The 25,764-nt window shown below is 39.3% G+C and overlaps 2 protein-coding genes across 4 annotated transcripts; both read right to left on the bottom strand.

Moving 5' to 3' along the window:
- Positions 1–1,199: 1,199 nt before the first annotated feature.
- RB195_015236 (uncharacterized protein) lies at positions 1,200–7,807 on the bottom strand (the record flags this gene model as incomplete). 2 transcript variants are annotated; one of them, XM_013445825.2, is made up of 9 exons in its annotated part: positions 1,200–1,460; positions 2,295–2,423; positions 3,725–3,837; positions 3,931–4,066; positions 4,641–4,772; positions 4,852–4,994; positions 7,139–7,238; positions 7,314–7,382; positions 7,613–7,807. In XM_013445825.2, the coding sequence occupies 9 exons, from the start codon at positions 7,805–7,807 to the stop codon at positions 1,200–1,202; spliced, it is 1,278 nt and encodes a 425-aa protein (XP_013301279.2). The 2 variants fall into 2 exon arrangements, with proteins under 2 accessions (XP_013301279.2, XP_064061729.1); XM_064205848.1 differs by having other exon boundaries at positions 7,613–7,717.
- A 6,824-nt stretch (positions 7,808–14,631) lies between these two features.
- On the bottom strand, positions 14,632–25,551 carry RB195_015235 (uncharacterized protein; the record flags this gene model as incomplete). Of its 2 annotated transcripts, XM_064205847.1 has the most annotated exons (11): positions 14,632–14,898; positions 16,222–16,350; positions 16,511–16,623; positions 16,798–16,933; positions 18,259–18,390; positions 18,511–18,659; positions 20,107–20,206; positions 20,298–20,366; positions 20,996–21,197; positions 24,147–24,165; positions 25,443–25,551. In XM_064205847.1, 11 exons carry the CDS (start codon positions 25,549–25,551, stop codon positions 14,632–14,634), a joined length of 1,425 nt encoding a protein of 474 aa, XP_064061728.1. The 2 variants fall into 2 exon arrangements, with proteins under 2 accessions (XP_064061728.1, XP_013301280.2); XM_013445826.2 differs by lacking the exons at positions 24,147–24,165; positions 25,443–25,551 and having other exon boundaries at positions 20,996–21,193.
- Between the last annotated feature and the right edge of the window lie 213 nt (positions 25,552–25,764).

The following is a 25,764-nucleotide window of genomic DNA, read 5'->3' as shown; positions in this document are numbered from 1 at the left end:
AAAGGCTTCGTTGGCACCGAGACAGTATCCAACTGTCGACCTTTGCTATCACCAGTCATTAACGCAGTTGCAGTGCAGTTACAGTCGGACCACTAACTGCACTATACTCCCCCCCCCCCCTTTGAAGAATAAAGAATAATGTTAATAAAAGAATTTAAATCGTCAAACATTCGCATCCCTATTAGAGGGATCAGTGTTTGCCGGCATACGAGACATATAAGCTAACTTGAAGCTTATCTCATTGTTTATTTTATAAGCGCCACGGCTCGAAAAGTCACTCGCGAGTCCAGTTTCAGAAGTTTCTTTTGACGTGCGCCAGGAAGTTGTAATCACATTTGTTGCTTGAGAGCTCGTACAAGGAATAACTGTTAGACATTGCGAGGTTTCGTTGCGTCCAGTTGTTTCTTCTTCATCCTTCATCATACGATACGTCGCGACAAAGCTACGAAAACAGCTTAATGACGGGTGACATTTTTTGTTTCCAAATGCATTTATTATGAGATTCTTAAGATTGTAATTTTTATTTCTTTTTCTTTGTGAAACTTTAGAATTCCCAATGACAAGTCTTTTCTAGTAGCGTCCAGGTTTCTGGATGTAATTTGCAATTATCGCAGCGTTAGCGCAAAACACTCTCTGTAGACCCAATAAATAGAGGTTATCTGCACCTGAAGCATCAATCTACTTTACAAGGCACCACTTTGCACTCGGAGGGAGTATATGAATCGTGTAAGTCGGTTCTCATTGCTCCCAGAGAGTGTGAAGAGGTGTTTTAAGGTCTTCCTGTGCCTGTGCGTTTCATGGACCGAGGCCAAGCAATCCTTTCATGTTTTCGGAATAGACAAAGTTGGAACCACATTCGTTCTGGGCGGTAAAAGCACTTACCGTGCGCCTCCAAGTCACTCTGCAAGTTGCATTCGCTTCCATAAACCTGCGATAACTCTACGATTCCGAATTAAGACTGAGCGCATTTAAAAAAAAAGATTAGCAAACACTCTATCCTTTTCTATTACTTCTCAGGTGGCAATTCGACCTACTCTCACTATTTTTGTGCGGAGCCCCTCTTCAGTACAGGTTTATTTGGTTTATTATACATGATTTTTATACTCCTACTCGTGATAAAATGAACAAAGTGACAATAGAGGAACCTTTTTTCTCGAGAAGTATCAATTTTGACTGTAAGTTATACTCTTAACAATTCATTACTTCTTCGCTTTGGCAAATCCGATAGCCTTTTGTCCCATGTCGTGAATATTACAGTACTGTCTAATAAAGGGGTCACTAAGGACCCATGTCGGACCAATGAAAGGAGCGAAATCGAACAATGCTAAAAGACATCTGTCTTCGTTGATCTTTATAACAAGGTTTTCTGCTTCAATGGTGTAGTCGTTTTCTCCGATGGTGAGAGTAATACTCGGTTTCGAATAGCAGTTGACATAGTAGAGCTCCGTATCGGGATTATACTGGAATTAATAGAGTATTTAATAATCATAGTACAAAAGAACTCCACTGGAAGGACCTCAAAAAATACTGGCGTTAATTCTAACCAGAGTGACATTTTTGGGAACGGTGATCAAAGTCGTTCAAGTGATTTTTTTATTTTGAACAGGCATGCCTTGTTTTCCAGAGGTGTTGTGTATGCTCTGTTTTACCCCGTATCTGTTCAGCACAACGTGCCCTGAGCTCATTACTGCAGTTAAATTGTAAAGAAATCTACTGCCTAATGCAAGGGCTATTCCCACAATTATCATCTAGTAAGACTCCTCTAGTAAGGATCAGCGACTGAACGTCGTCTTACTTCTAGCTGCAAGCGCATGATTACTGTCATCTAGCAAACCAGCTAGTACTTTTTTAGTACCTCCAGCTAGTACTTTCTTTGGATCGTCGAAAAAATTTTTTCGCGCTATCTTCCCACATTGCTCCAATACTGATATTCCTTTGCGCATCACACCTCCCACTCACCTTCGTTCCAATTTAAGCGACATTTTACATCAGCGAACTCTTGTTGTGCATCAACAACTTTGAAGGTACTCTTCAATGTAGATTGGCTTGCATTACATGGTTACAGGTGCACTAAAGTGAAGAGTAGGGAGGCTAAGAAGAACTATCCTGGATCTTTAGAGAAGTGCGGCATGCCTGTTCATCATAACCTTCATTTCTTCTGCTGACGTCCTTAACTTGTTCGTTAATAATTGCGTACCTTCTCAGCGAGATGAGTTTCTGCGCACTTATTAAGAACTAAACGTTGACGATCTATGCGAATATTTGCTATTCTTTGTCATTAAACTCTACTTTACCGTCGCATTAAGTTCCTTGGTGATCCTGTTTGCAACCTCCACTGGTGCAGCAATAAGTGATGCACCTGTGTCGGAAAAGACTTCCCATCCAACTTGGCTTGAGAATTGGCCTGCTTTGACGCCTCTCAGCTGAAAGAAGAAAACACCATTAGGAAAGAGCAGTCTGACTTTTTAATTTTTTTTCGTGTTATAGTCCACACTGTTCTAGGGAATTTGGAAGTTATTGAAAAGTTCGACTTTCAATGAATATTAATATTTATTATTATATTACAAAAATAATATAAATATAATAATTATATTTAACAACCTCGTGTACAGTTTATCAAAACCAATTCGAAATCAGGAAGTTGAAAAAATTCCCTTGCCAATGAGAAAATTGTACAAAAATCATTTTTTAGATGGTGACACCTTAAAACTTGCTTCATTTCGGACACTTAATACATAATGATGTGATTCATATTATTATTTACATTTTATAGACAGCGCAATTCAACCTCAAGTTGTCTTTAGTTCAAAATTCCTAAAACTACTACGTATACACACCAAAACACCTTTTAAGGCCTCAAAAATATTCGTCAAAGTTTGCTAGATAGAAACCTTTTCCTTGATACTTTCCTTTTTTTTACAGAAAACATTCACACATTTAGTCATGTATTCTTCCTTGTTTCTCGCTCCCTTTCATCTCTCTGATGTTTCTTGTGTCAAATTTCCGCAAAACGTGTAGCGTTAACTACAAAATGCTAGTGGAGTTCAAGAGTGGAGAAATAAAATTCCGAAATAATAACTTACATTAAAATGCCTTACTTGTTGATTATGTTGCAATTCCTTTTCTCATCTCCAGCAGAACTAGAAACTAGAAAAACAAAGCTAAAAACTAGAAAAAAAAAGTCTTGGAAACCTAGTGCACATTAAGAAAAAAAGAAACGAAGAAGAACCCTTCAAAGTTGAGGAAAAGTCAGAATATCTAGTTTGACTAGTTTATCCAATAGCAGGTAAGTTATTCAAAGATATCCGTCGTTTGGTGGATTCATGTTTTTTTTTTATCAAGTGGAAGTTTTATATAAACCAGACCAAATTTCTCGCACACGGGTTCGATTCGAGATAGAATCCTGGAATGTATAATACAAAAACGAAAAAAAAAAACTTTTGGGAAACGAGAGTGACCACAGCTAGAAGCTTGTAATTTAGGATTTGTTCGTGATTTATCCTTGTAAATATTCAAATATTCGTAGGAGTTCATTGTAAAAAATATGTTCTATTGATTTTTATGAGCGCTTTTGTTGTTGTTGTTTGTTGATGTGGCTGTGGTTCTTATTAGGAATAGAGTCGTCTTAGCTCACATTGCTGCATAGCGACCAGGTCGGTATAATGGTTTTCCTTACTATCTAATTCTAAATATTAATGGAAGTAAAAAACGATACAATCATAACCTTGAACTGCCAAAACGACGTTTGAGTGAGTTTTTCGTATGCGATTACGTCACCGCAGTGCTCTGTGTCTAGTCCTCCGAATGTGAATACGCCGCCGACATCACCATTTGATTCTTAAAACAAAAACCGTTGTCAATCTAATTTCACATTCTCAAATTTGTTCAGAAGTCTTAAATAATAACTACCCTCAAAAGATTGAAACGTACGGTATCCCATGCTCTTAAAGTAGACGGTGAACACAGGATCGACTAAGCCAAGCGTAAAAGCTCGTTCGAAAACTGGAGCTACAGGATTTGAGGAAAGTTTGGAAAATGCCAGTCCAAGGACTCCTTCAGTTTTGTGCTATAAAATGTTTTTTTTTTGTCTGGTGAAATAGAATGAAATTCTACTCATAACGAAGATGGATCCGTTTTTAGAATAACGTATTTTTTTTTTAGTACGTATTGTCAAAACTGTGGATGACAACTCAGATAAGATCAGATCATTTCAAACAGTGAAGAAAGAAATATAGTGTTTGCTTCCTTTCAATCTCTCCAGATAAAACGCAGTGTATTAACCGAATGGCAAGAAATTAATACTTCTAGTACTTCTTCCCATACTTCTCTTGAGTGCTGAACCTCATAGTTCTAAAATTCGTCCACTTTTTTTAAGCTGCATTATTATTTTTTGTTATATGCTCTGTCCACGTTCCATTCACCGGTGATGTTGTCTTTATTATGAATCAGAGTATTTCATTACCAGTTCTAAAAAAGTCTGCGGAGAAGTCCTAAATAAAAAAAAGAAAAATGGGACATGAAAATGCGTTCGACAGAAGGTCAACGGAGGAAAAATGAAAGCAAAGCATTAGCAGCAATAGGAGCAACGCGTCATTTTCCTAGAGATAAGTTTAGCTTTTTGAGAAGTCTTAAACACTTACTGTAGCAAAAAATGGCGCTATTACTTCGGCTTGACCAATTTTACAGCCAGGAATGGTAAGGCGATCGTCACCACTGCCGCCAATCCTTACTGTGTCGTTCCCATAAAACCCCGTAGCATCTCCAGTTCCGTACTAGAAAACAGCCAGAAGCAGAATACAACAACAGGATGACGTAAGCTACATACATACGTTCGAACGGAAATCAACTTACAAAAATGCTCCACCTTCCGGGTATTTCAGAATAAGTTGTGGATTTACGTTCATCGAAGAAGTGTTTCCCTTTGCAAGCCTCCCCGGGTCCCACTCTTTTCCTCTTGCAACACGATTTATCAGGACAAAAGGCCGTGCATACCTCTTCAACATGAAAGCTTCAGAGCACTCAGAGTACTTTCTGTGTGAAGAAAAACGAAAATGCCTGCTTTCATACGTATATAAATAGGCATACATACAAAGCGATTACAAGGAATTTGAGCAGAGAGCTCAAAAGTTATGCATGCATGTGTCGACTGAGTGAGAAATTCCTTATAACGAATCTAATTCTTTGGTAGTGAACCTTACTGAAGTGAGCTGAACTGAGGTCAAAGAACTTTTTCCGGGGTGAACATAAATTTAGGGTAATTGGGTGTATACACACGTGAAGATCAGTTCTGTGTTGATGTCTTTGTCAGGAAAGTTGAATTGAAAAATAAAGTCCAATTAAGGATGCAACACAACTCGGGAATAGGGTGCTCAACAAAAATTTTTGTCAATACGTAATGAGGTTAAAATAAGTAGTATTCAGCTTCCAACTGTAGAAATTAGAAAATTTGATTATTTTTGAAGCTCTCTGTTTTCGAAAAGATTAGCAAGGCTGTGTAGATTACGAGTATGATCAGGTTCACGGTCAATTTTCCCTCATCGTTCCGAAAAATGTGGTAGGAAAAGTCAAAATTTTCCTACGGGGTATCCTATGACCCTATCCAAGTAAAATAATGGATAGGCTGCTGAATGAACCGACACCTAAACGAAGGTTGTGTGGTAAGAAGAGGAAAATTTAAAATCGTCGGCCTTCTTCATGCCGTTTTCAGAACGAGGAAAGGGTAAGTAGGCGTAAACGCGTTCATACTCATAATCGATTTCGAATCATTAAACTGGTTAGCTGATATTGCATAAGACGGCGAAAAATTACGCGCGCCATAAACAACGTTTTAAGTTAATTTTTTGAAACAAAAACATCAAAAAATTACTTCTATAAGACAACAAGCCAAAACATTTTATAATTGGAAATAATTTTCGAGATGACCGCCTTCAGCTTTGATGGGTGTAAGTTCGTTCCTTCATCGAATTGATGGTGTGGCGAAGGAAGTTAACATCCTAATTGTTCCAAATTTCTGTCGGTTCGTTTCGCAAATTAGAGTTTTTTTTTACGTTTCTCTCCATTTTCCATTTTCTTTTCTTTCCATTTTCCTTTTCTTTTCATAGTTCTTCTTCCATAAACCCCATAGGGAGACGTTTAATGAACTAAGATCCGGACTATTCGTAGGCAACAAATCCTTCGTCAAAAACGAGTCGATTTTGATCTCGAGGAAGTCGGTAGCTGTTTTGGCTTTATGGGCTGGAGCTCAATCCCATTCAAAAATAAAATTGGTGTCCACGGCACCACAGGTCACTTTAGAACCTCTTCTTGAATGACCTTCGCATTAATTCGCATTTTCATCTATAAAAAGGAACGGAGTCTTGCTCGAAGCACTGTTACTACCCCAAACCATTATACTTTCATGGAACAGACTTCCTGTGGCAATTTTTTCTTTGCTCTTTCTGTTTTTGAGAGCGGGTTAAAAATTCAGTGATTCGATTCCAGGAGTTTTCAGTCACTTCAACGGTAAACTTTTTTCGTCAGACCAAAAGACGTCCTCAATTCGCCACACAATGAAAAAATCCTTTAATTTCTTGCATTTTTCCTTCCGATTCTGGTTTCCTTGCTCGTTAAGAACTTCTCCGTTTGACAGACGATAACATCGGAATTCAAGCTCATTTTCTACTATCATTTGAACAATTCTTCGAGAAATTTTGAGCTGTTTGGCCTCGTCCTTCGAGCTCCGCTCATCTTTTCGATCAGTCATTCTGTAAATGATCCCGCACATCAGTCGCGTGTTAACAGTCCGTCTATGCCCTTCCCAGAGTTTGGTTTGGACGTGTCCTTGCTCTTTCCACTCCTTTGTAGTCTTCTGCACGGTTCTTAGAGGAATTCCGAGGCTCGGAAAAATCGCTGACTTCTTTATCCCGCACTTTGGTAGCGGTGAAATGGTGATAAAGAACTTTTTTCTTGAAACCAATAATTAGCTACAAATAAATATTTTGAAAGAAAAAGTACGCATTAATATATAATGTTCAAAACGAAGTCAAATATCACGCGGGCATAATTTCTCGCCACCCTGTAATTATAACAATACTATTTTAATTCTTCGCTTGGCAACTGCTACCCATTGCTAGAAGTAGAAGGGGAAATAAAAACTCACTTCCGGGATCACATTTGGACTGTAGGCATACTGGTGGTGATCCTGCACTGCACAGATGATCAATCACCCAAAAATCCGCGGATCCTGTGTCGGGTACGACCTATGTCCAAAACTGTCAAACGCAAGAAAGTATCAAATACAGTTAAATGACAAGTATGACATATTTCTGACACACCAGGAAACTCTGCTCGGGGTTACCTATCGTGATGTTTGCCATGTACTCCATGTCGTGAATGTCGTACGCCTACAAATATGTCCAACATTATGTTATATCTGCATTTATTAATATCTTGTTGATATTGTACCTCAAGAAATCATAAGTTGGACTAAAGAGACTTCTTTAAAACAATCATCCATCTATTTGTTTCTCTTAGATCTGTTTTCTCCAACAATATTCTGCGACTTATCATACATTTTTTATAGTATCCAGAATATTTTTTCATTAAGGATATTTACAATATAAACCACACCCACATCTGTGTGATATGTTCCCTTCCCGTCTAGGTTCAAATCCAATCGTCTTGCATTCATCTTCCTGAGATATGCTGGCCATGTTCCTTTGCGAATCATTTGAACCATATTTGATTCAACTTTTACAAGTGGAACTTGAAACACTTTGGCCACTGTGAGGCCAGAAAGGGTGAGCAGAACAAGGAGCAAAAATTTCATGCCTTAATAATGCAGACATTACGGTTGCGAACGGAAAGAGAAGAGAAATGTTCGGGGTTGAGACTTTTCTATCAGTTGCGAAGACATAGAATACAGTTTGCAATACATTAAAGGTCATTGTACTGGCTAGACACGCGTTCGTAAACCTCAAACGATCCTGAATTGAACGTGGTGGCGTAACCTGAGCGGATTGATTAGGGTCGGATACTTTGTCCTTATCCTTATTATCTCACTGCTACGGTTCATGGAATGATGTCTACCGCTGCAAACTTTATACAAGCCAAAGGCACATGTTCTTTCAAATCAAAATACTTCATTTCTTCACAAAAGGTTATGATCTCTGCACATAAATTACTGTCCTTCATTCTCAATCAAATGCCTCGCCTCGTAATCGATACTGGGTTTAAGAAGCGGAATTCTGTTAGGCTCTCAATGAGAACTCTGTGTTTGCGCGAACGGGAAGCTTTAACATTGGAGATAAGCGAACGAGATGATCTGAAGAATGATTAGAAGGAGCATGTACCACTTTTTGGGTACTACCACGCCTACTTACGGAGATCCTAAGAAAACCAAACTCGCAGTTTTCGTCAAAACATTTGTAATCTGTAATACACACCATTTGTTATGAAGGTTTTGCCTTCATTAACACTGGTTCAAAGTTGAAAAATATAAGGTGTCTACATTTGAAGAGGTACGCACGTAACGGACAGCGTATAATGTCAGTTGAAAATGATTGTAATAAGGGTTGGGTCTTCACCGTGATTAATCATCTGCTCACCTTATCTCGTCAATTGATATAAGGAAAAATTCCAGAAAGACAAAAAATGAACAGAAAGTTCTTTTTTTTTATTGAAACACTGCTGCTCGAAACGCAAGCAGCTTAAGTTTTTTTTTAGTGCAGCAAGCATTAGCAATTATCAGACGGTCCTAACTCTTCTAACCGGGAAAAATACTACCTCCATTAATGGTAACAGTCTCATTCTCATTTTAGTGGTTGTAGATCAGAAACAGACGGGAAAATTCCACATTTCACTCACATTTGCTATCGGACCTGTGTTTGCATGGTGGGAATACATATAACACAAAGAACAACTGCGTTTATCATTTTGATGGTGATGTCGGTGTTTTGTTCCACGCTTGAAGAACAGTTTCGTGGACTGTTCTTCAAGGATATAAGAGTCTTGGAGATGGATGACTCAGCATTTTCTTGTTTCTCTAAGCTCGCTTCGCTGGCTCAAGCCGTGCAAGATCGTATTCGGTATTTACAGCCAGCTGTCAGTACCGTCGAGGACATGGAACATTTGAATAAATATGATGATGCATTGTAAATGGCGTGATAAAATATGTGGAGATAGTGAAATGGAAAATATATCGTTCAAAATGCACGTAACGCTCTAAAAATCGTTGTCCTTTCGAAACGTTAACTCACAATAACAACTATCGAAAAAGCACTACACATTTAAAGTAAAAAGATAAAGTCACTGGCGTATCAATCCACTTGGGATGCGCCAACGCGTTTTACTGGAATTCGTGATCGTTGAGGTTTTGGAACGCGTGTTGGCCTATACAATGACGTGCGGGGGCCAGCCGATGATCAAGTCAGTGTTTTTATCCTCCCAGACAAGTCCGGTACCAATTTATCGACCCCGGAGGTATGAAAGGCTTGGTGAGCACTGGGGCGGATTCGAACCCTCGCCCGTGTGGCTACAACGGACCTCTAACCGACTGCGCCACACCCGCCCCGCACTACACATTTTTGTGCAATTATTCTAGTTAGGAGAAATGAGCCTCAAATGTCTTCATCCTGAATACTCAGAAACTGTAGGAGGCAAACATCACCTCCTTCATGACGTGCACATTGCTTTTGCAGTCCTTCGTTACGGGAAATTCAAAATATGATAAGATCAGCCTATTTGTTAAGATAGTTAACCCCTACTTTGCTGAGAGGCGCATGACAATTACAACATCAACAGCGACAACGTTTATTAAAACGGTCGGAGATCAGTGACTGGCAGAAGCTAGATTTTGGTATTCACCGTAAAAGAGGTAAGTAACAATATTTCTCATCCAGTAATAATGACTTTTCCAATAATCGCTCGAAAAAGGAATTCCGACGTCATGACAATGCCAAAAAACCTTGAAAGGCATCATCCCACGAATCTGACTGACGTGGTACGGATTTCAATAGGAATATTCGTATACGGAGCCGTAGATTATGGAGAGGGGGTGATTCCGTCCATTTCTCCCATCAGTGGAAACGGACAACTCCGGAACGCTGTTTCTTACGACGTCCTCAATTGACGTCCCTCGCAACCCTTGCGCCGCTCCCCGCCCGTCGGAATGGATTTTCGACGAGCGCATTGCAACATAAGCGGTCATAAGAAACAGCATTCCAGGTCCGTTTCCACTGATACAGAGAGAAACGGGCGGAATCAGTCTCTTCCACACAATCTACGACCCCGTATAGGCATAACCCATCTGAAACCCGTGCCACCCCAGATTCGTTGGGTGATTCCTCTAAACCTAATTCCTCTAAACCTGGATATAATGGTACAGTTGACCCAAAATAGGGTACACACTAATTACTAAATAACGACGTTCGCAATGAGCATTTTTATTGCAATAAATTTTTAGATTAAAAAAATAATCAACATTGTGGAGTGAGAGTTTCTCCGTATTTATGCGAACTTGGCTTTTCTAACTTCCCGAGTTTTTTTTTTACACCAATTGAGTAAAATAGTGATCTTTTCTCCTATTTTTCGGTTTCTCCCTGCTAAACTTACAAGAACATCTATTCTAATGAAAGTTTGTGGTCAAAAGTTTTCTTTGATGGTCCATCGAATGATGGCATCGATTTTTTCAATCGCGCTACCGTTTTCTCCTAGCTCCTATCTTGCAAGAGCTAATCCAATTTGAAATATGGTTTAGAATTTTCCTACAACAATCTTGCTTTAAACTTGAGGAAAAAAAATGGGAAATTTTCAAAATTTCAAACGTTTCTCAACTTTCAAAATAAAATCCGAAGAGCCTCTAGAAAAGTCAATTTAGCTATTTGACAACGTAAACATTCTTTGCAAAGCGCACCGTCATATGCTTCTCTATGGTTTTGGGAGTTAGGGGGTCGGGTCTAGGGCCTGTTTTCATTGCTATAATCTGTTACAAATTGCACACAAGTGCCGTAAACTTATTTTTATTCATCCGTGTTCGATTCACCTATTGTTCATTATAGTTTTCCACTTCTATTCTAATCCACATACTATTTTTTTATTTTTCTTAAGGTTATGCTTTGTTTTTAATTATACACAGGTGAGGTATGGGTCCCGACTACACACTTGACCCCGTCATCACATAAACTACGTTTCAATTGCAAGGATTTTGCGTATTTCAGAAATTTTGCGTTAATCAGTGGCACTACAGTCTTATCTGTTTGATGAACATTTCATGTGGAAATCTGACAGATTCCGACTTCTTCGTTTTTTTTTTATGATCGCTCGTCAGTGCTTACGTGTTGAATGTTCTTTTACCAGGGCGGGATTGCTCCTAAAGGAGGTTGCTGCTTCTATGACACCATCATATATTGCAACTGTCTCCTATCAGTTTCATATCTAAGCGACGTCACCACCTGGCCTTAACTGAAGCAATCGCCTTAACAATACTTTGCGGTGTGGTGTGTACGCGGGGACTACCTTTGCTGAAACACTCCGCTTTGCTCCAACAAATTCAAATACGCTTCACCTCAATTCTAATGCCTGGATTTCACCTAACAAAATTTGGACTAACCTTCAAGGATTTGCTACAATGTATGAATGAATGACTTTGTATTACCCTGATTGTTCAGTGATAGTGCCTAAAACCGACAGTGGAATCTCAGACGGAGGTGGTACTCTATCCAATACTTCGATTCCCTCATCTTTTAATGATTTTTCCTCACGCAAGATATATTCTTTGAGCATCTCGATATACTTCTCCACACTGGTCTTTAGATTCCATTCATATTTCAAAAAATGAAGTAATTTCTGCCAGCTACACGATATCCCATATGATGTTCTTCAACACTATTCAGGCGCCAAAATCTAAAGCTGCTGCACAGTGTATAGATCTCATCAACTTTGAGTGACAATCTGTGAGAGTGGTTCATCAGCAACGTTAATTGGCGAGACTGGTCAATTTGCATTATCGTTTGGGGTTCTTGCGTGGTGTTTTTAGAACGATACCGAGCCTTCGCAAGGAGAGAAGAGGAGCATCATTTGGTATGCATAACATCAGAAACCTCGATCCATTTTCAAGAACTTGATAAAGACGACATTGTCGAAACATCAGGCCATGAATAAACCTTCAGCAAAAGTTCGCTGGCAAAAAAAAAGAAAACAGATCCAGTTTACAAGACTGAGGTTTCAAGAATAGAAGAGGAGCAGATGACTTCATTTTCCGACAGATCCTCGCAACCTGACTACAAATCTCTCAAGAGCAAAGATATACATTTTATCAACCTCATTCATGGCGAAGCCTTTTCTCCGAAGCTAAAGAGGTTTGGGCAGAAACAGAAATCACCTTTGTTTGCATTAGAATTTCTCGTAAATCAAGAAATAAGGAGTTGAAACGTGGTTTTGAAGAGTACCTTTGTCTGAAACAACAAAACATTTAGTTTCTAATCGAACGATACTAATCTACGTAGTGAGGATTCTCGCAAGTGGCAAACAACGGACGAAACTGGCCTCCCTCGCCATTTTCTTCAACAGCAAACGCAATAGCTGCATTCTAATGTTTCCAACATCGTTTTTTACTATCATTGATATGAACTGAGCAGCAGTTCAGTCAGTCTGGACAAGCGTTTCATCAGCTGATCAACTTTGAATCGTATGAAAAATTTCAGCACCCCATTCTGCATCACGTTTCCGAGTATAGAAGTGTTTCGTAACCACATTTTTTGAACTCAAAAAAAGGAAAAAGTGGAAAATAAGGTTCTTAAGCATTACAGTCGTTGGAATTCTAATTGAAGGGTTTTATTGAGATATCACTTTACGACATGGGAGTGAAGGTTGATGGTCGGCAGCTATACCGTTTGCACTTTGCTGATGACTTCGTACATTCTGTCTGGCAGATTACTCCGACCTTCGTGTAATCTACTATTTTACCGCACGGACAAACAACGCAACGGTACGATACACCTTGCTTATTACAGAGCCTGTTACGAACCAACTGTCGCTCGATACTGTCGTTCGGAGTGTTCACTCAAGATCATCTTGCAGCTGTGCTCGCAAAAGAACCCACTCCATTAAGTTTTTTAAGAACTCCAAAAGGAAGAGAAACTGACTAGTCGATGCGACTGGTCAGTTTGTCTTCCTTTTGGAGTTCCTAAAAAACAAGATTGAGCTGCTACAGCTTTAGGAAAGGATACGTTCAGGATATACGCAGGATTTGTGTGTCAAAATTTTGTTAGGGTGTTGCACAGGTGTAACTCTAGGAAATTTGTGCAACACCATACGTTCGACCTTCTCCACCTGAGTTCCAAACAACCTGACTGCTACAGGGCTGTCGAAGTAACAAATTGTGTTCATCGTTTTTCAAAAGGAGGTCGGACTGATTTTAAGCCTGACCGATGAGATGTTGATTTACTGTTACTGCTACTATCGTGTCGGACCTGTTATCCGTAATGAGAAAGGACTGTACCAGATTCCTAAGACCACAAATTAGGCTACAATTTTTTGAAAATGTTCCGACAAAGACAAAATGTGTTTTTTTTGTTTATATGAATGAATGAAGATCACCAGTAGTTGTTGCAATAAATTCTTTCCTGATGACAACTTGCTGAACAGAGTTTTTCCGGAAATGTTATTAATGTAGGAAAGACGAAGTTGAACCGGCATAATTTGACCTGCACCTCCACAGTTAACTTGTAATAGTTGAGAAAGGCAGGAAAAGAAACTGAATTCAGGGTTGTTTTCTTGATCCTATCATGTCGTATCGGACCGTGTAGTGATCGAGGTTCTATCAAGACTAGCAAATAAACTTAAAAGCAGCGTGTCAAAATCTGTTGGTGAGGGAATCCGGACGAAAAGTTAGAGATGGGGTTGTAGGTGCCTGAATCTGCGGTGGTTCCGGTCTTCTCTCAGTAACTGTCGTAAAAAGCGTCATGGAACAAGTCGATTCTACGACGACTTCAGCTGCACTTCGCTATCCTTGTGCACGCGTCGCGTCGGACGAGCGGACAAAGATCAGCGATGTTTTCGCTCTAAATGATGCCCTCAAGTGAAATCAATGAACAGGCTCCTGAAGTTAGGAACGTTTACATAGAGGAACATTCCAGGACCTCGTAGAAACGCCGTTCCCATGCCGTTTTTTACGGCGATTGGGAGGAGATAAGCGGAACCACGCCGGATCCTGCAATCTACAACCCCATCTATAGCTTCTCCCCCAAATTCCCTCATCACGACAGATTCGTGGTATGCTGCCTCTAATACGACTTGAAACTCTTTGAAGAAGAGTGCTACCAAACGTACATTCAAGGTGGTTGTCATAACGACAATCTTCAGTGATTATAAGAGAGGATGCAAAGTAAAATTCTGAAAAGTTTGTGATACAAGTCTTATTTTGAATGGAACAACATCAAAATTAGAGAAATGAAGGAATGACTTATGGAAGGATTCACAAATGAAGTAATAATGAAAAAAAGTCTGATTATGGAAATGTAGCACGAGTTCAAGTGAATAGGAGTACATAAATATGACTTATCTCTACTCAAGACCTAGGTATAAACATTCTTAGTCAATATTTTAGAATTCTTCTATCACAACATCTACCGCTATCCACGCAGAACACCAAGGTTATTTCTGAAGCGATTCCGCAAACCCAATTTTTTTCTTCCCCATATCATGAATGTTACAGTACTGTCTAGTAAAAGGAGAACCAAGAATCCAGCTCGGAAAAAATGCTAAAGTGTTATCAGGGTGAATCATGAATATGCACACATTTTCCTTGACTTCTTTAATTAGATTGACTGCTTTGATGGTGTAGTTGTGGTCTCCAATACCGAACACAATCTTTGCGTCTTCCTTGCAATCGATGTAAAACACGTCCTCATTTTCATGGTACTGCAAATATTTGAAAGAAAAGAACGAGTAAATGTATGTCTTCAGTTCTATATCATAGACATTTTATTGTACCAAAATAAATGTTGAAATAATTATGAAGAACGAGAAAGAAGTAGTTATGCTTGCAGAAACAATGGAGCAGAGTTATCAAAAAATAGCAGGAAAAATCCGCGTTTTTGGTGGCCACCTAATGGGTCATAGATGAGTACGTATAAAAGTAGACTGCAGCACTACTTCTCCGTATAAGTTTGTAGAACGTTCCAAGCTGTTGACGACTTGAAGACTACTTTCGGACTTCCTCCAACACTTTTTCAAGCGATTCCCAAAAACTCATCAGTTTGAAACGAGTTTCCCTTCACTAATATGGATTAGTAACGGATACGTTTTGATTAGTACTGTAATTCCACTAAGGTTACTCAAAGCGAAGCACAGTGTAAATAAAGACGACAAAACTAAATGTGCGTAGTAAATTTAATTTAAACGCATCACCACACGAATCCAGGGTGGTACGGGTTTCAGCCGGATAATGCCTATACTGGGTGGTGGGTTGTGAAGAAGAGGATGATTCCGTCCGTTTCTCCCTGTATCAGTGGAAACCCCGAAACGCGGTTTCTTAAGACTTCTTCCGTTGCAATGCGCAACGTTTGCGCCCCGCCCAACCCGTCCTGCATGCGATTCGACGAAAACCCATTCGGACGAATCGCAGGTGGAGGCGGCGCAAGTGTGGAGCACTGCAGTTGAGGACGTCGTAAGAAACAGCACCCCGGGGTGGTTCGCTTCCGCTGATACAGCATGCAAAAATAAATTAATTTTTGATATTTTATAACGCACAAAAAAGTCTGAATTTTTCTTGGTGACATTTACTTTTATGTCTCCTCAACATTTCGATCCATATCCTCAGTGACATAAGTTTTTTTTTAAATTGTCTCCTGCTTATGAGGCGCGTTTTTCTGGTTAGTGCAATGTTTAGATCGGAAAGTCATCTATCTTTTTATCACATTTTGCTTAAAAAAATCTCATTATCCTAACTCACGTTGTAAGAAAGGTTTTCCGTTTTCCGCAACAAATTAGAAGATATAAGTGAATAGCAGATCGCAGAGATTTTATTGTTTGCAAAAAAAATCTCTTATTTTAAACATTGTATGAATTATCCAAAATAACAGATATTATGACACAGAGGACAATAAAAAATTCTAAAGGAACTATTACATTCGGTAATCACTTAGGATAATTTTTTTAAACTATTTTCTCTTTAACACTACAAACTATCATGCTAAAAATCCAGTCATTTATAGATAAATAATTGTAAACTATAAAACTTACTACTGCATTGAGAGCTTCAGCTAACTTGAATACAATCGCGCTTGGTGCGTAAATGAATGATGTTCCCGTATCCGATATAACTTCCCATCCATTTGTTGATTTGTAACTTCCAGCAGATACGCTTTGCATCTAACATCAAAACTGATTTATTGTGGAAATTGCATAGATCAGAAAAAATCATGGAACCCATTCAAATTTTTTCAGCATTCAATCTCAGCAACTAGATGCATTTCTTGACTTTATAGTAGTTTTAGCGTATTTTCATGCAAGTACGCAAGTAAAGAATTACCTTGAACTTCCAATACATTGCTGTCGTTACCTTCTGGTATGCAATCACTTGTCCACAGTGTATCTCATCTAATCCTCCATATGTTATTACCCCACCGAAGTCATTTTGTCGAGCTGAATGAAAGAAAAACCTTCAGAACTCTCTCTTCATTAATGCTTTGCTCGCTCCTTATTTAAAATAACTTGAGGGAAGAGCGAACAAAGCACTCACTTTTGTCACACTTTTGTCCCGCACCAAAAGACGATTAAGAACTAACAGGTAAGGGCAAAAAGCCAGCAAATTCTCACCTGCCGTTTTGTGTTCCATGTAAACCGTGAAGATAGGATCAACAAGTCCCAGTTCCGCAGCGTATTGGAATGGTGGTGTAGTGAAAGAGTTGGCGAGAGTGTAAAATGCTAGGCCGAGAATTCCGTCAAAATGGGTCTAGGAAATGTAGCCACTTCATGAAGACAAAGTAAATATTGCATTAAAACAAAACTTTCTCTGCCAAAAATGTATGTGCGATTGCAACGTTCTCTCCAGGAATTAAGAACAAGTAATTAAAAGATGAGGACAAGACATTGTCGAAAGTAGTGAATATTTAACAATAAGCCTAGTTTTCTTGGGTTTTCTTGAGCGGGGTTGATTTTCCTACTATCATTTCTTGACTTCAGACACTTCTGCCTTCTGCATCTCAAATTTTCGCACACAATCTTTACTATGAATGTTTTCAAGGTCAGCGGCGCGAAATATTCCTGTTCCGTCAGTCTCGAAAACAAAAAAAAATTAAAAAAAGGACCAAAAAATCGTAAAAAAAAGAACATAACATGCACAATCATTCGCAAATAAAAATAAAGCGAACATATTTGATACTCAGAAAAGGATATTTAAAATCACTTGTGAAAATACAGTATTGAAAACGAGTGATACACAAGCTCTTAACTAGTCTATCAAAACGATTTTCATGCTCCCAACTCATTGTGGATCTCCCTCCCTCCTATTTTATGATAGATTTTCGACCTTTACAGGATTTTCTTTCGAAAAAATCCGCACAGATCTTCTTTCCTTACTTCTATGTATTGCGTAAAGGTGGAGATGTTTGTCTGTCAAGGGTTTGTTTAGGAAAGTAGAACGACAAGCATTCAACACAGCTTATGTGCATAAATTCTAGGAAAACAAGGTTTACATACAGATCAAACCAGAATCAATTAATACTAACTCAGTATTGTTAAGATTACTTTACTTCTAGTATTATTGATCCATTTATTATCTATTATTCTGATCTATTACTATCCCACTTTTCACCTCCAAAGTTATTTAGATAGTAGCTAGAGGAGCAAAACAAACTAAAACAGCTACACATTGCAATGATAAAAAACAATTGAGTAGATTCAAAGCAGCACACCACGAATCGAGGATGTTTTAAGATCTTTCAACGAGGAGATGAGATCGGAGGTGTAGTTCACCTGTATGGGAGTAATGATGGTGGTCAGTTCCCTCTAATAATGCAAAAATACTGCCCAGGAAGCGGTCTCGTTGCACCGGACTCCGCTACAAAGCACCTAGTAACGTCCCACTTTGTGAGGCATACGGACCACGAACTACCAACGAGCAGTCTATCATTGGGCTGTTAACACCGTCTTCAGGGCTAAAAAGAACTGAGCGTGATCGCGTCCATACTCGTGAACAATGTCCTTGTCCTCTCTATTCGTGGAGAGATTCCAACACCTTCAATCAAGTCCCATGCTGCCATTAAAAGAATTACTTACTCCCGCAAATGTTTCAGAAATCTCATCCGCTTGGCCAAACTTCGTTCCTTTTATCACCAGCTGGTTCGTCTCAGGACCTCCGAATCGTACAGTGTCGTTACCATAGAAGCCTTTAGCACTTCCAATCAAATACTGTAGGGATTTGCATCAATGTAGAAATAAGCTCTTGTTTATAACTTTCACATCTACGTTGTATCTCCACACATTACAGGTAAAAGAGGCAGCGTACTCTAAGTTTCAACAAACGCTTACTTTTGTTTTCCATTGGCCAGATTGTTTGATGTAAGTGTCGGAATTTTTAGAATCAAAGTAGCGCTTTCCTCTGCATGGGTTTCTCTTTCCCCGTTTCGAACCTTGCCGTTTACAGCACGTTTGAATAGGGCAGAAAATTTCACATGCCACTGAAAACATCATTACAAGCGTCAAGTAATGTGATCTGTGATCGATGTTTGAGAAGAAAGCAAGAAAAAAATGGACTGGAACGAGTTTAGAAACGAAATATTGGGGAAACTTCAATCTACACCACAGAGCCTCCATTTTCAACCAGGTTTCCACACTACGCGAATTTCCTAATACACTGCCTTTGAGTTGGGTAAACTCATTCGCTAAAATACCTAGAGAAACTACTTCCGAGAAACTGGAGTTTCTGATACCTAACATCATCAAGGGAAACATTCGTTCTGTTCTATACATAAAACTTATTTCTTAATTGCCTCTCCCAGAAAATCTGAGGCATTAATGAAGACAAGGCCTACGTTGCATGTTTATTCGTAACTAAACCACACAGGGATGCCTTGGACTTCGTTTTTAATTTCAAATTAAGACACTAAGGATGTGAAGAGGTAGAGTATTTCTGAAGGATTTGCGAAATTTTCCACTACCCTAAATCTCCAACTTTTGCTGCACTCCCGTCGCGTTCTCGCCTCACAAACGTCGTGGGGATTGGAGGGGACTGGAGAGTAACTACCAGATACAGAAGCCGCGCAGGAGCTCAGCACTTCATACCACTTCACATCTTGCTGTGGCGGTCCTGAGGGTCGGAAAGACTTTCCCCATTTTCTCATACCTCTTAGTAATGGTTGAGACATATACTTTACGAAAACCACATAAGAATGGTTCGTAATGTTCTTCGGAGTGTGTTGATAAACGTAGAAGACAGAAGAAGACAAACTGATCCCGTTTTAGTACAATCGGAATAGTACAGTGTGGTTAAAACAAGTTGCTCCTGCCGCGAGGTGTCTGCCATTGCCACGCCCAATACCGTAATCTGACTGGCTGCCGGCTGCGCTCCTCCAACTGCTGCAGATGGATCACTATGGGGTATGATTTTGTATGTTTGGCTTATCGGAGCGATTTTCGCCAAGCTTTTCCACTACTGGTTTTTTTATGATACCAAAACTTTTACCTGTACCTGTACGTAAGGTTTTCAAATCTTTTGTCGTCATGTTTCCAACCAAATGACAGAATCACGATGCTCAACGGTTCCTGCCAGTTCCATCATAGAATGTAAAATTCTTGTCAATGCACGTAACTTCAGGGGACCGATGTTTTCGGTGTTTTTCTACACTTTGAATAGACTCGAGTGAAGTTTTTTTAATGGAAATTTCAAAATCTTCAGATTGTTTTGTAATGTAAACCAATAACTAATCTAGGGACTGAAAATCGGGACACTATGTAATCCCTTTTGTTCTAGTCCTTCAAGGCTTGAAAAGGCCGGAAACTGGCGGATTTAGTTATTTTTCTAACAAACAAATTCACAATTTGGTATGAAGAAAAATTACCTTTTTTGTTGTGATCAGATTTGAACAAGAAGAGTGGAGTGATTACTACGTGAGGAGAATGACTCACATCCTTCATCACATGTTGATGGCTCGCATTCTTCTGGATCATTTGGTACACAACTGACGTCGATGACCCAAAAATCTGCCGATCCAGTACTCATCAACACCTGAAGTTTCATATTACTTATTTTTTACTTCATGGTTTGCTCGAGTGCTGTTGTCGACGTATTCGTCAAAGCGAAAAAAGAAAAAAAAAACCTGGAATGTCTGCTCGGGATTTCCTATTGTAATGTTCCCCACGTACTCGCTATCATAGTAGGCATTCAGCTTAAAAATAAAAACGCTTTTTCCTTCAAAACTTTTAGAAGAATCTTAATTTGAAATATCTCATACACTGTGGAGTTTTGCCCGACATATCCACCATTCGATTCGTATTTCGTGGGTTACAACGTTTCACCACCAGGTCTACTTGCAAAGTTTGAAATCACTTTCTTATATTTGTTTAAAACTGCACCGTTTGCAATAAGGGCAACATGCGGTCAGCTCATGAACAGTAATTATCAAAATCATTTCAATAGAATAATTCGGCTTATATTAGGCCTCATAGTGACTTTGAGAAGTAATTTTTCCTAACTTCATGTTAAGAGCTGTGGCTCACAAAAAATGCTCCTCATACTTGTTACAAACGTGAGGATACCACAATATTATGACACCAGAGCAAAAACTTAAAGTTTCTGACGATGTTTTTTTTTTGCCCTAAGGAGTTCTGCAGTAGCATTGCACGCCATTTTTTTGTACGTGCATTTAATTTCTACTTCTTTCTTCCTACAATTTTAGACTAAAAATGGACGGTGGCCATTTTAATTGTGTGATTGTATGTAGAAGATATGAGGTTTCACCAATAGGATACAATAAATTTATGTACAAACTACTGACGACGAATTTTGTTTTCTTACGTTTTGCGAATGGATGCTATTATCCGGTACTTCTTTCATACTTTTCTGACGCCATGCATTCATCACATCGGTATGCGCTGCCCAAGTTCCTTCGCGCATCATTTGAATCATTTTCGATTCGACATGTAGAAGTGGCACGTGATACACTTCAGATGCAGTGAGGCCAGTAAATATGAGTAGTGAGAACGGTAACAGCATTTTCCTTAAATAAATCCAAGTCTTTCCATGTAATTGATTCACTAAATATGATATACGCAAGGAAAGAGATAATTAGGTAGAATGATAATCACAAGCAAAGAATTTACAGGCTGTAAAAAGCATTGATCACCGTTTCTTTCCAAAAACGGGTGTCCATTTCATTTTAGGAAAATGTTGTCGTTAAGTTACAGTTATTGATAGATTGCACACACAAAAAAAACACACTAGCTCTTAACTTCAAAAAGGTAAGTGCTAAATACAAATGAACAAATTTGACCCTGCTGGCCAAAACTGTGAGAAAGTGAATGTGATAGAAATTCAACAACGAAATAAAACACGAGAAAAGACTTCTTAGAAGAGGATAAGAATTCTCATTCTGAATGCTTGCAAGTCCGATTGCTCACAACTCCTTGTTTCAATTATACCCACATACTTGAAAGTATTTGGTTAACTATTTTGAAATGGGCGAGTGTACGAAGCGATGAAGGGTTCCACTACATCTGCTCTGTCGATTATTCGAAGTCGGCATCAACAAACCTGGTCTTTTATCACTCTGGCTTCGATAATTAGGTCCTAGACGCGTCGAGGATGATAACAGCGCTGAAAAATCATCTGACCTTTGTTAGTCTACTGGAAAAGCTGCATACGCGTTAACTTGCGTGGGAAAATTCAAATGCGGCGCATATCTGAGAGATTTGATTTGACAACGCTGGGCGGTGTAACCTCACTCCTCTACAAGTCACCTACGCTGCTGGCTCCTGATTGCCGCGTTGTCACTCTACAAAAAATTTTCCTTGAATTTTCCAGTCAACGCGACCAATTTTGTAGGATATGGTCTCTGGAAGAGATGCTGCTTTGATATTAAAATTCTGCAGCGCTGCTCATCACAAATCGAAAGTTTTGTAAGCAAAGCAGTTATAATCCTGCTATATAAGGCATTTGTGATTATGTGTTACGAAAACGCTTCGCAGAGGGGAAATCGGTGCAACCAAGACCAGATCAAGCCGACGAGCATTCCAGAAATTAACCAGTGACTTCAGCAGCACTAAGACGCACGAAACCTTTGAAAAGATGGGTTACTTTTAGTCATATGTTAAGAAAAGAGGTTGCTTTATATGTATGTCTACGTTTACGCAATATTTTCTTCTAACGTTTTTCAAAAGTGGAATTCTCTTTCTGCACACTCTAAAGAGCTTCTGAAATCATTCTGTTATTTGCGAATTTTTAAACAAAAACGTTCAGGCTATCTATACAATTGAAGCTTTGTGAGGAATTATGTCCTACGATTCTTTTAAGTAACATGTAATAATGTTCAAGAGCTCAACGTGAACACAAAAAAGGAGGAATTAAATGTATTAGAAGTTTGTTATGCCTTTAGTCTTAGAATTACCTTATAAAGAGATGAAAAGAAAGATCTGGAAGTGACCGCACTGGGTTTCATCCAGTAAGATCAATTTGGGATAAATGAAGGTGCGAATGCATGTTCCACTGTATCACTTTTGTCTGAATTTTCCCACCTTTTCCAGCTTTTGCTCGCAGAATTTGTTTGTTTATTTGACATATTTGCTGCTTTCTTCGTGTGTGTATTCCAAAGATTCGGTGTTTTGTGCTTTTTTGTGCTTCGGTTTTTTGCATGCTGCTATAAAACGCTAAAATTAAAGGTGTTCATGTTAAGTTCACCAACGTCATAATTTCTTCGCCAGAAAGTAGAAGTGTGGAGTGAAATGGATCACACAGCGTCAGATCAGTACACCTGCTCTAAAAAGCTATACGGCGGATGGAACGGGTGCCAGAATATGAGCGCTTACATCAGAAAATGGCCAGGTAAGGTGATACAGGTTCCAAGGTACCAATTAAGCGTGCAAACGCAGTAGGGTGGGGTGCAGATTCACCAGCTATATGAGCCAGCGCCAGAAAATATGTGTAGTGAGGTACCACCGCGGCAAATTGGTGCAAAGACACCAAACTAAAGCTGCAAAATGAAGAAAGCAGATATTATGGCTCTGAAATGGTTTGTCGGCGTCAGAGAGCAATAGGATGGGTGGAATGGGCCCCACGGCGTCAAATGAGTGCGCTGGAATCAGAATACACTAGCGTGGGGTGAGAGGATCCTACGTGATCATTTAGCTGCGCTGGCACCACCATGGGGTAAGACGGCTGGTCCCACAGCGTCGAGTAAATGTGGTGACGCTCCACAACAGTAAAAGGGGTGATAAAAATTGCTTGCATTTCACCGACGTCCACGCCTCCGTATACCCACTTCTCCACGCGTCACTCACTATCAACATGTTTCTCAGAAATTAGGTGCACGCAGTCAGTCAGCTTTTCAAAACCGTAGCTAATAGTTTACGCGATCTGATGTAAGGCTCTTACCTCTATCAGTATAAGTAGGAAGTTTGGTGTTTTTATGCTAGCACCTCATTCTCGGCTGACTGTTGAGAAAGAAGAAAGGTTTTGATGTTGCAATGGTGTGGAAGGAGTAAAGGATAAAGGTTAGAATATCCGGCGTTAATCAATCTTCTCGGGAAGCGCCACCACGTTCACTTCGGTTCAGAATAGTTTGAGTGTTTGCGAACGTGTAATTGGCCTACACAATCACTTACGGGCGCCAGCCGACGTGTCAAACCAGTGTTTTTATCCTCCCAGACAAGTATGGCACCAATTTATCGATCCTGAAGGGATGAAAGGCTCGGTGAGCACTAGGGTGGGTTCGAACCCAATCGTGCAGACAAGAGAACCTCTTACCGACTGCGCTACACCTTCCCTGTCGAAAGAATATACATAGATGTAAAATCAATTTGAATATTATTCAAATGTTGTACTGAAACCATTACAGGAAGACTGCAAAATCTTTTAACAATGTTTTCACCTCCGAAGAAGAGATAAAAAAAAATGTTGTTAACAGAAAGAAACAGGTTTAGTTCCGTGGCAGAAGTTTATAAAAAGCACTTACTTTAAAGTTCTATTGAGCACTGAAGGCTAGTGAATCCAAAACTGTTAGCCGGACGCTAAGACTAGTACTTATGAAAAGAATGTTAACGTTCTTTCATCGGTGAGATTTGATAAAGTTCAAAGACATATGCCAGTAAGTCGATAAAATGTTTTTCTTCGAACAGAGCGGTTATTATTTTCGTGATTAGCATGTCGTATACGTGCAGATTTTCTACTTTACATATAGATCGTGAAAAAAGGAGAACCGCTAGAAGGCTTATTGCAAAGATTTAGAAAAAATTGCGCACCAATACAATATCTTCATTGGTAGTCCAAGGAAAACCTGAATCAGAAGGAAGAATTGAGATACAAAGAAAGAGAGGTGAAAGAATGGACATACTATCGGAAGAAACAATATTGTATTTTTGTAAAATAGTAGTCAGAACAACTTTTTCCACTCCTTTTCGACAAACACTTGTATCTTTTGTAATTACGGGTGACTGTTGAAGAAACGCGGGTAGATACATGGACCAGTATGTCGTTTTATACAAATAACATAAATGAGACCGTGTTCTTTATCATTGGCAGCAACTTGAGGCTCTATCTCGTTATCGAGAACGTTAATTGGGATACGTGCTTTCTAACGTGAGACTCTTCCTTCAAGTGCTCATCAGCGCATTGCTTTAAGGATGACTTCGTGCTAGATACGATCACGAAGGAAAAATATCGATTAGAAGAAAGACTGCTTTCTCTTTTTCCAAAGTCTTTATACTCAAGCGAAAGAATTCTATTGATAATGACTGGTGATATCGACTAGTTAGTTCGTTTATGAGCAAAGGAACACTTTTTAGAAAATAGTTTATTTTTTCCTCGTTAGTGACGCACACTGTTACGAGTCTTCTTCGCTTCTAGTTGTCATTGACAGGGGAAAGGGCAAACTTTACGAGATAGGAAGCTGCAACAGCTGATCTTATTGTCTCTGTCTTGTTTCTGCTCCTTCGGAAGCCATCAAACACAAGTGCAGTTCTCTGTTTCTGCTCTTTGGTAACATAAGCTAAGATGTGAAATCCTTCATAAATGAAACCACCAACATTTGCAAGAATCTAACGTGGTTAGTTTTCTAAGGTCTAGAAAAAAGAATACTAAATAGGGAAGCAGGTGCCCGTACTTCAAGAAGTTCAAGATGCCTAATTTTTCGAGGAGAAAGCTGTGCTTGAGTTTATAAACTGCCCATTGTCAGCGTTATCCGGATCTACATAATGTTGAAATTGGCAGTCATTTCAATGTTTTGCAAAAGTACGCATAAAATTCCGTCCACCCGTCGCTGTTCCGTATTCCGCGAAACGTAACTTGAGTGCCTGTTGACACCCGGTTTTTTCAAGTATCCCCTTATCACTTCGTTCTTTCTGATAAACTTTCTTTTGCATTGAGCAACCCCAAGACAACTTGGACAAGGCGATTAGCTCTTATAATGTAGCCAAGAAAGCAGTTAAGATATTGAGGAAGACGTGGCCGTCTCCCGCAGGTCATCAGCCGGTACCCCCATTTACCTCGCGTAAAATTCTTCTTTATGGCGTATCATTGGCGAAAAGTAGCCATGCATCCGCCCTACTGCGACAACCTTTTGAATACTTGGCAGG

This window comes from Necator americanus, chromosome V (assembly GCF_031761385.1).
Source record: "Necator americanus strain Aroian chromosome V, whole genome shotgun sequence".
NCBI classification, from domain to species: Eukaryota; Metazoa; Nematoda; class Chromadorea; order Rhabditida; family Ancylostomatidae; genus Necator; species Necator americanus.
This window is presented reverse-complemented; position numbering and strand designations above follow the sequence as displayed.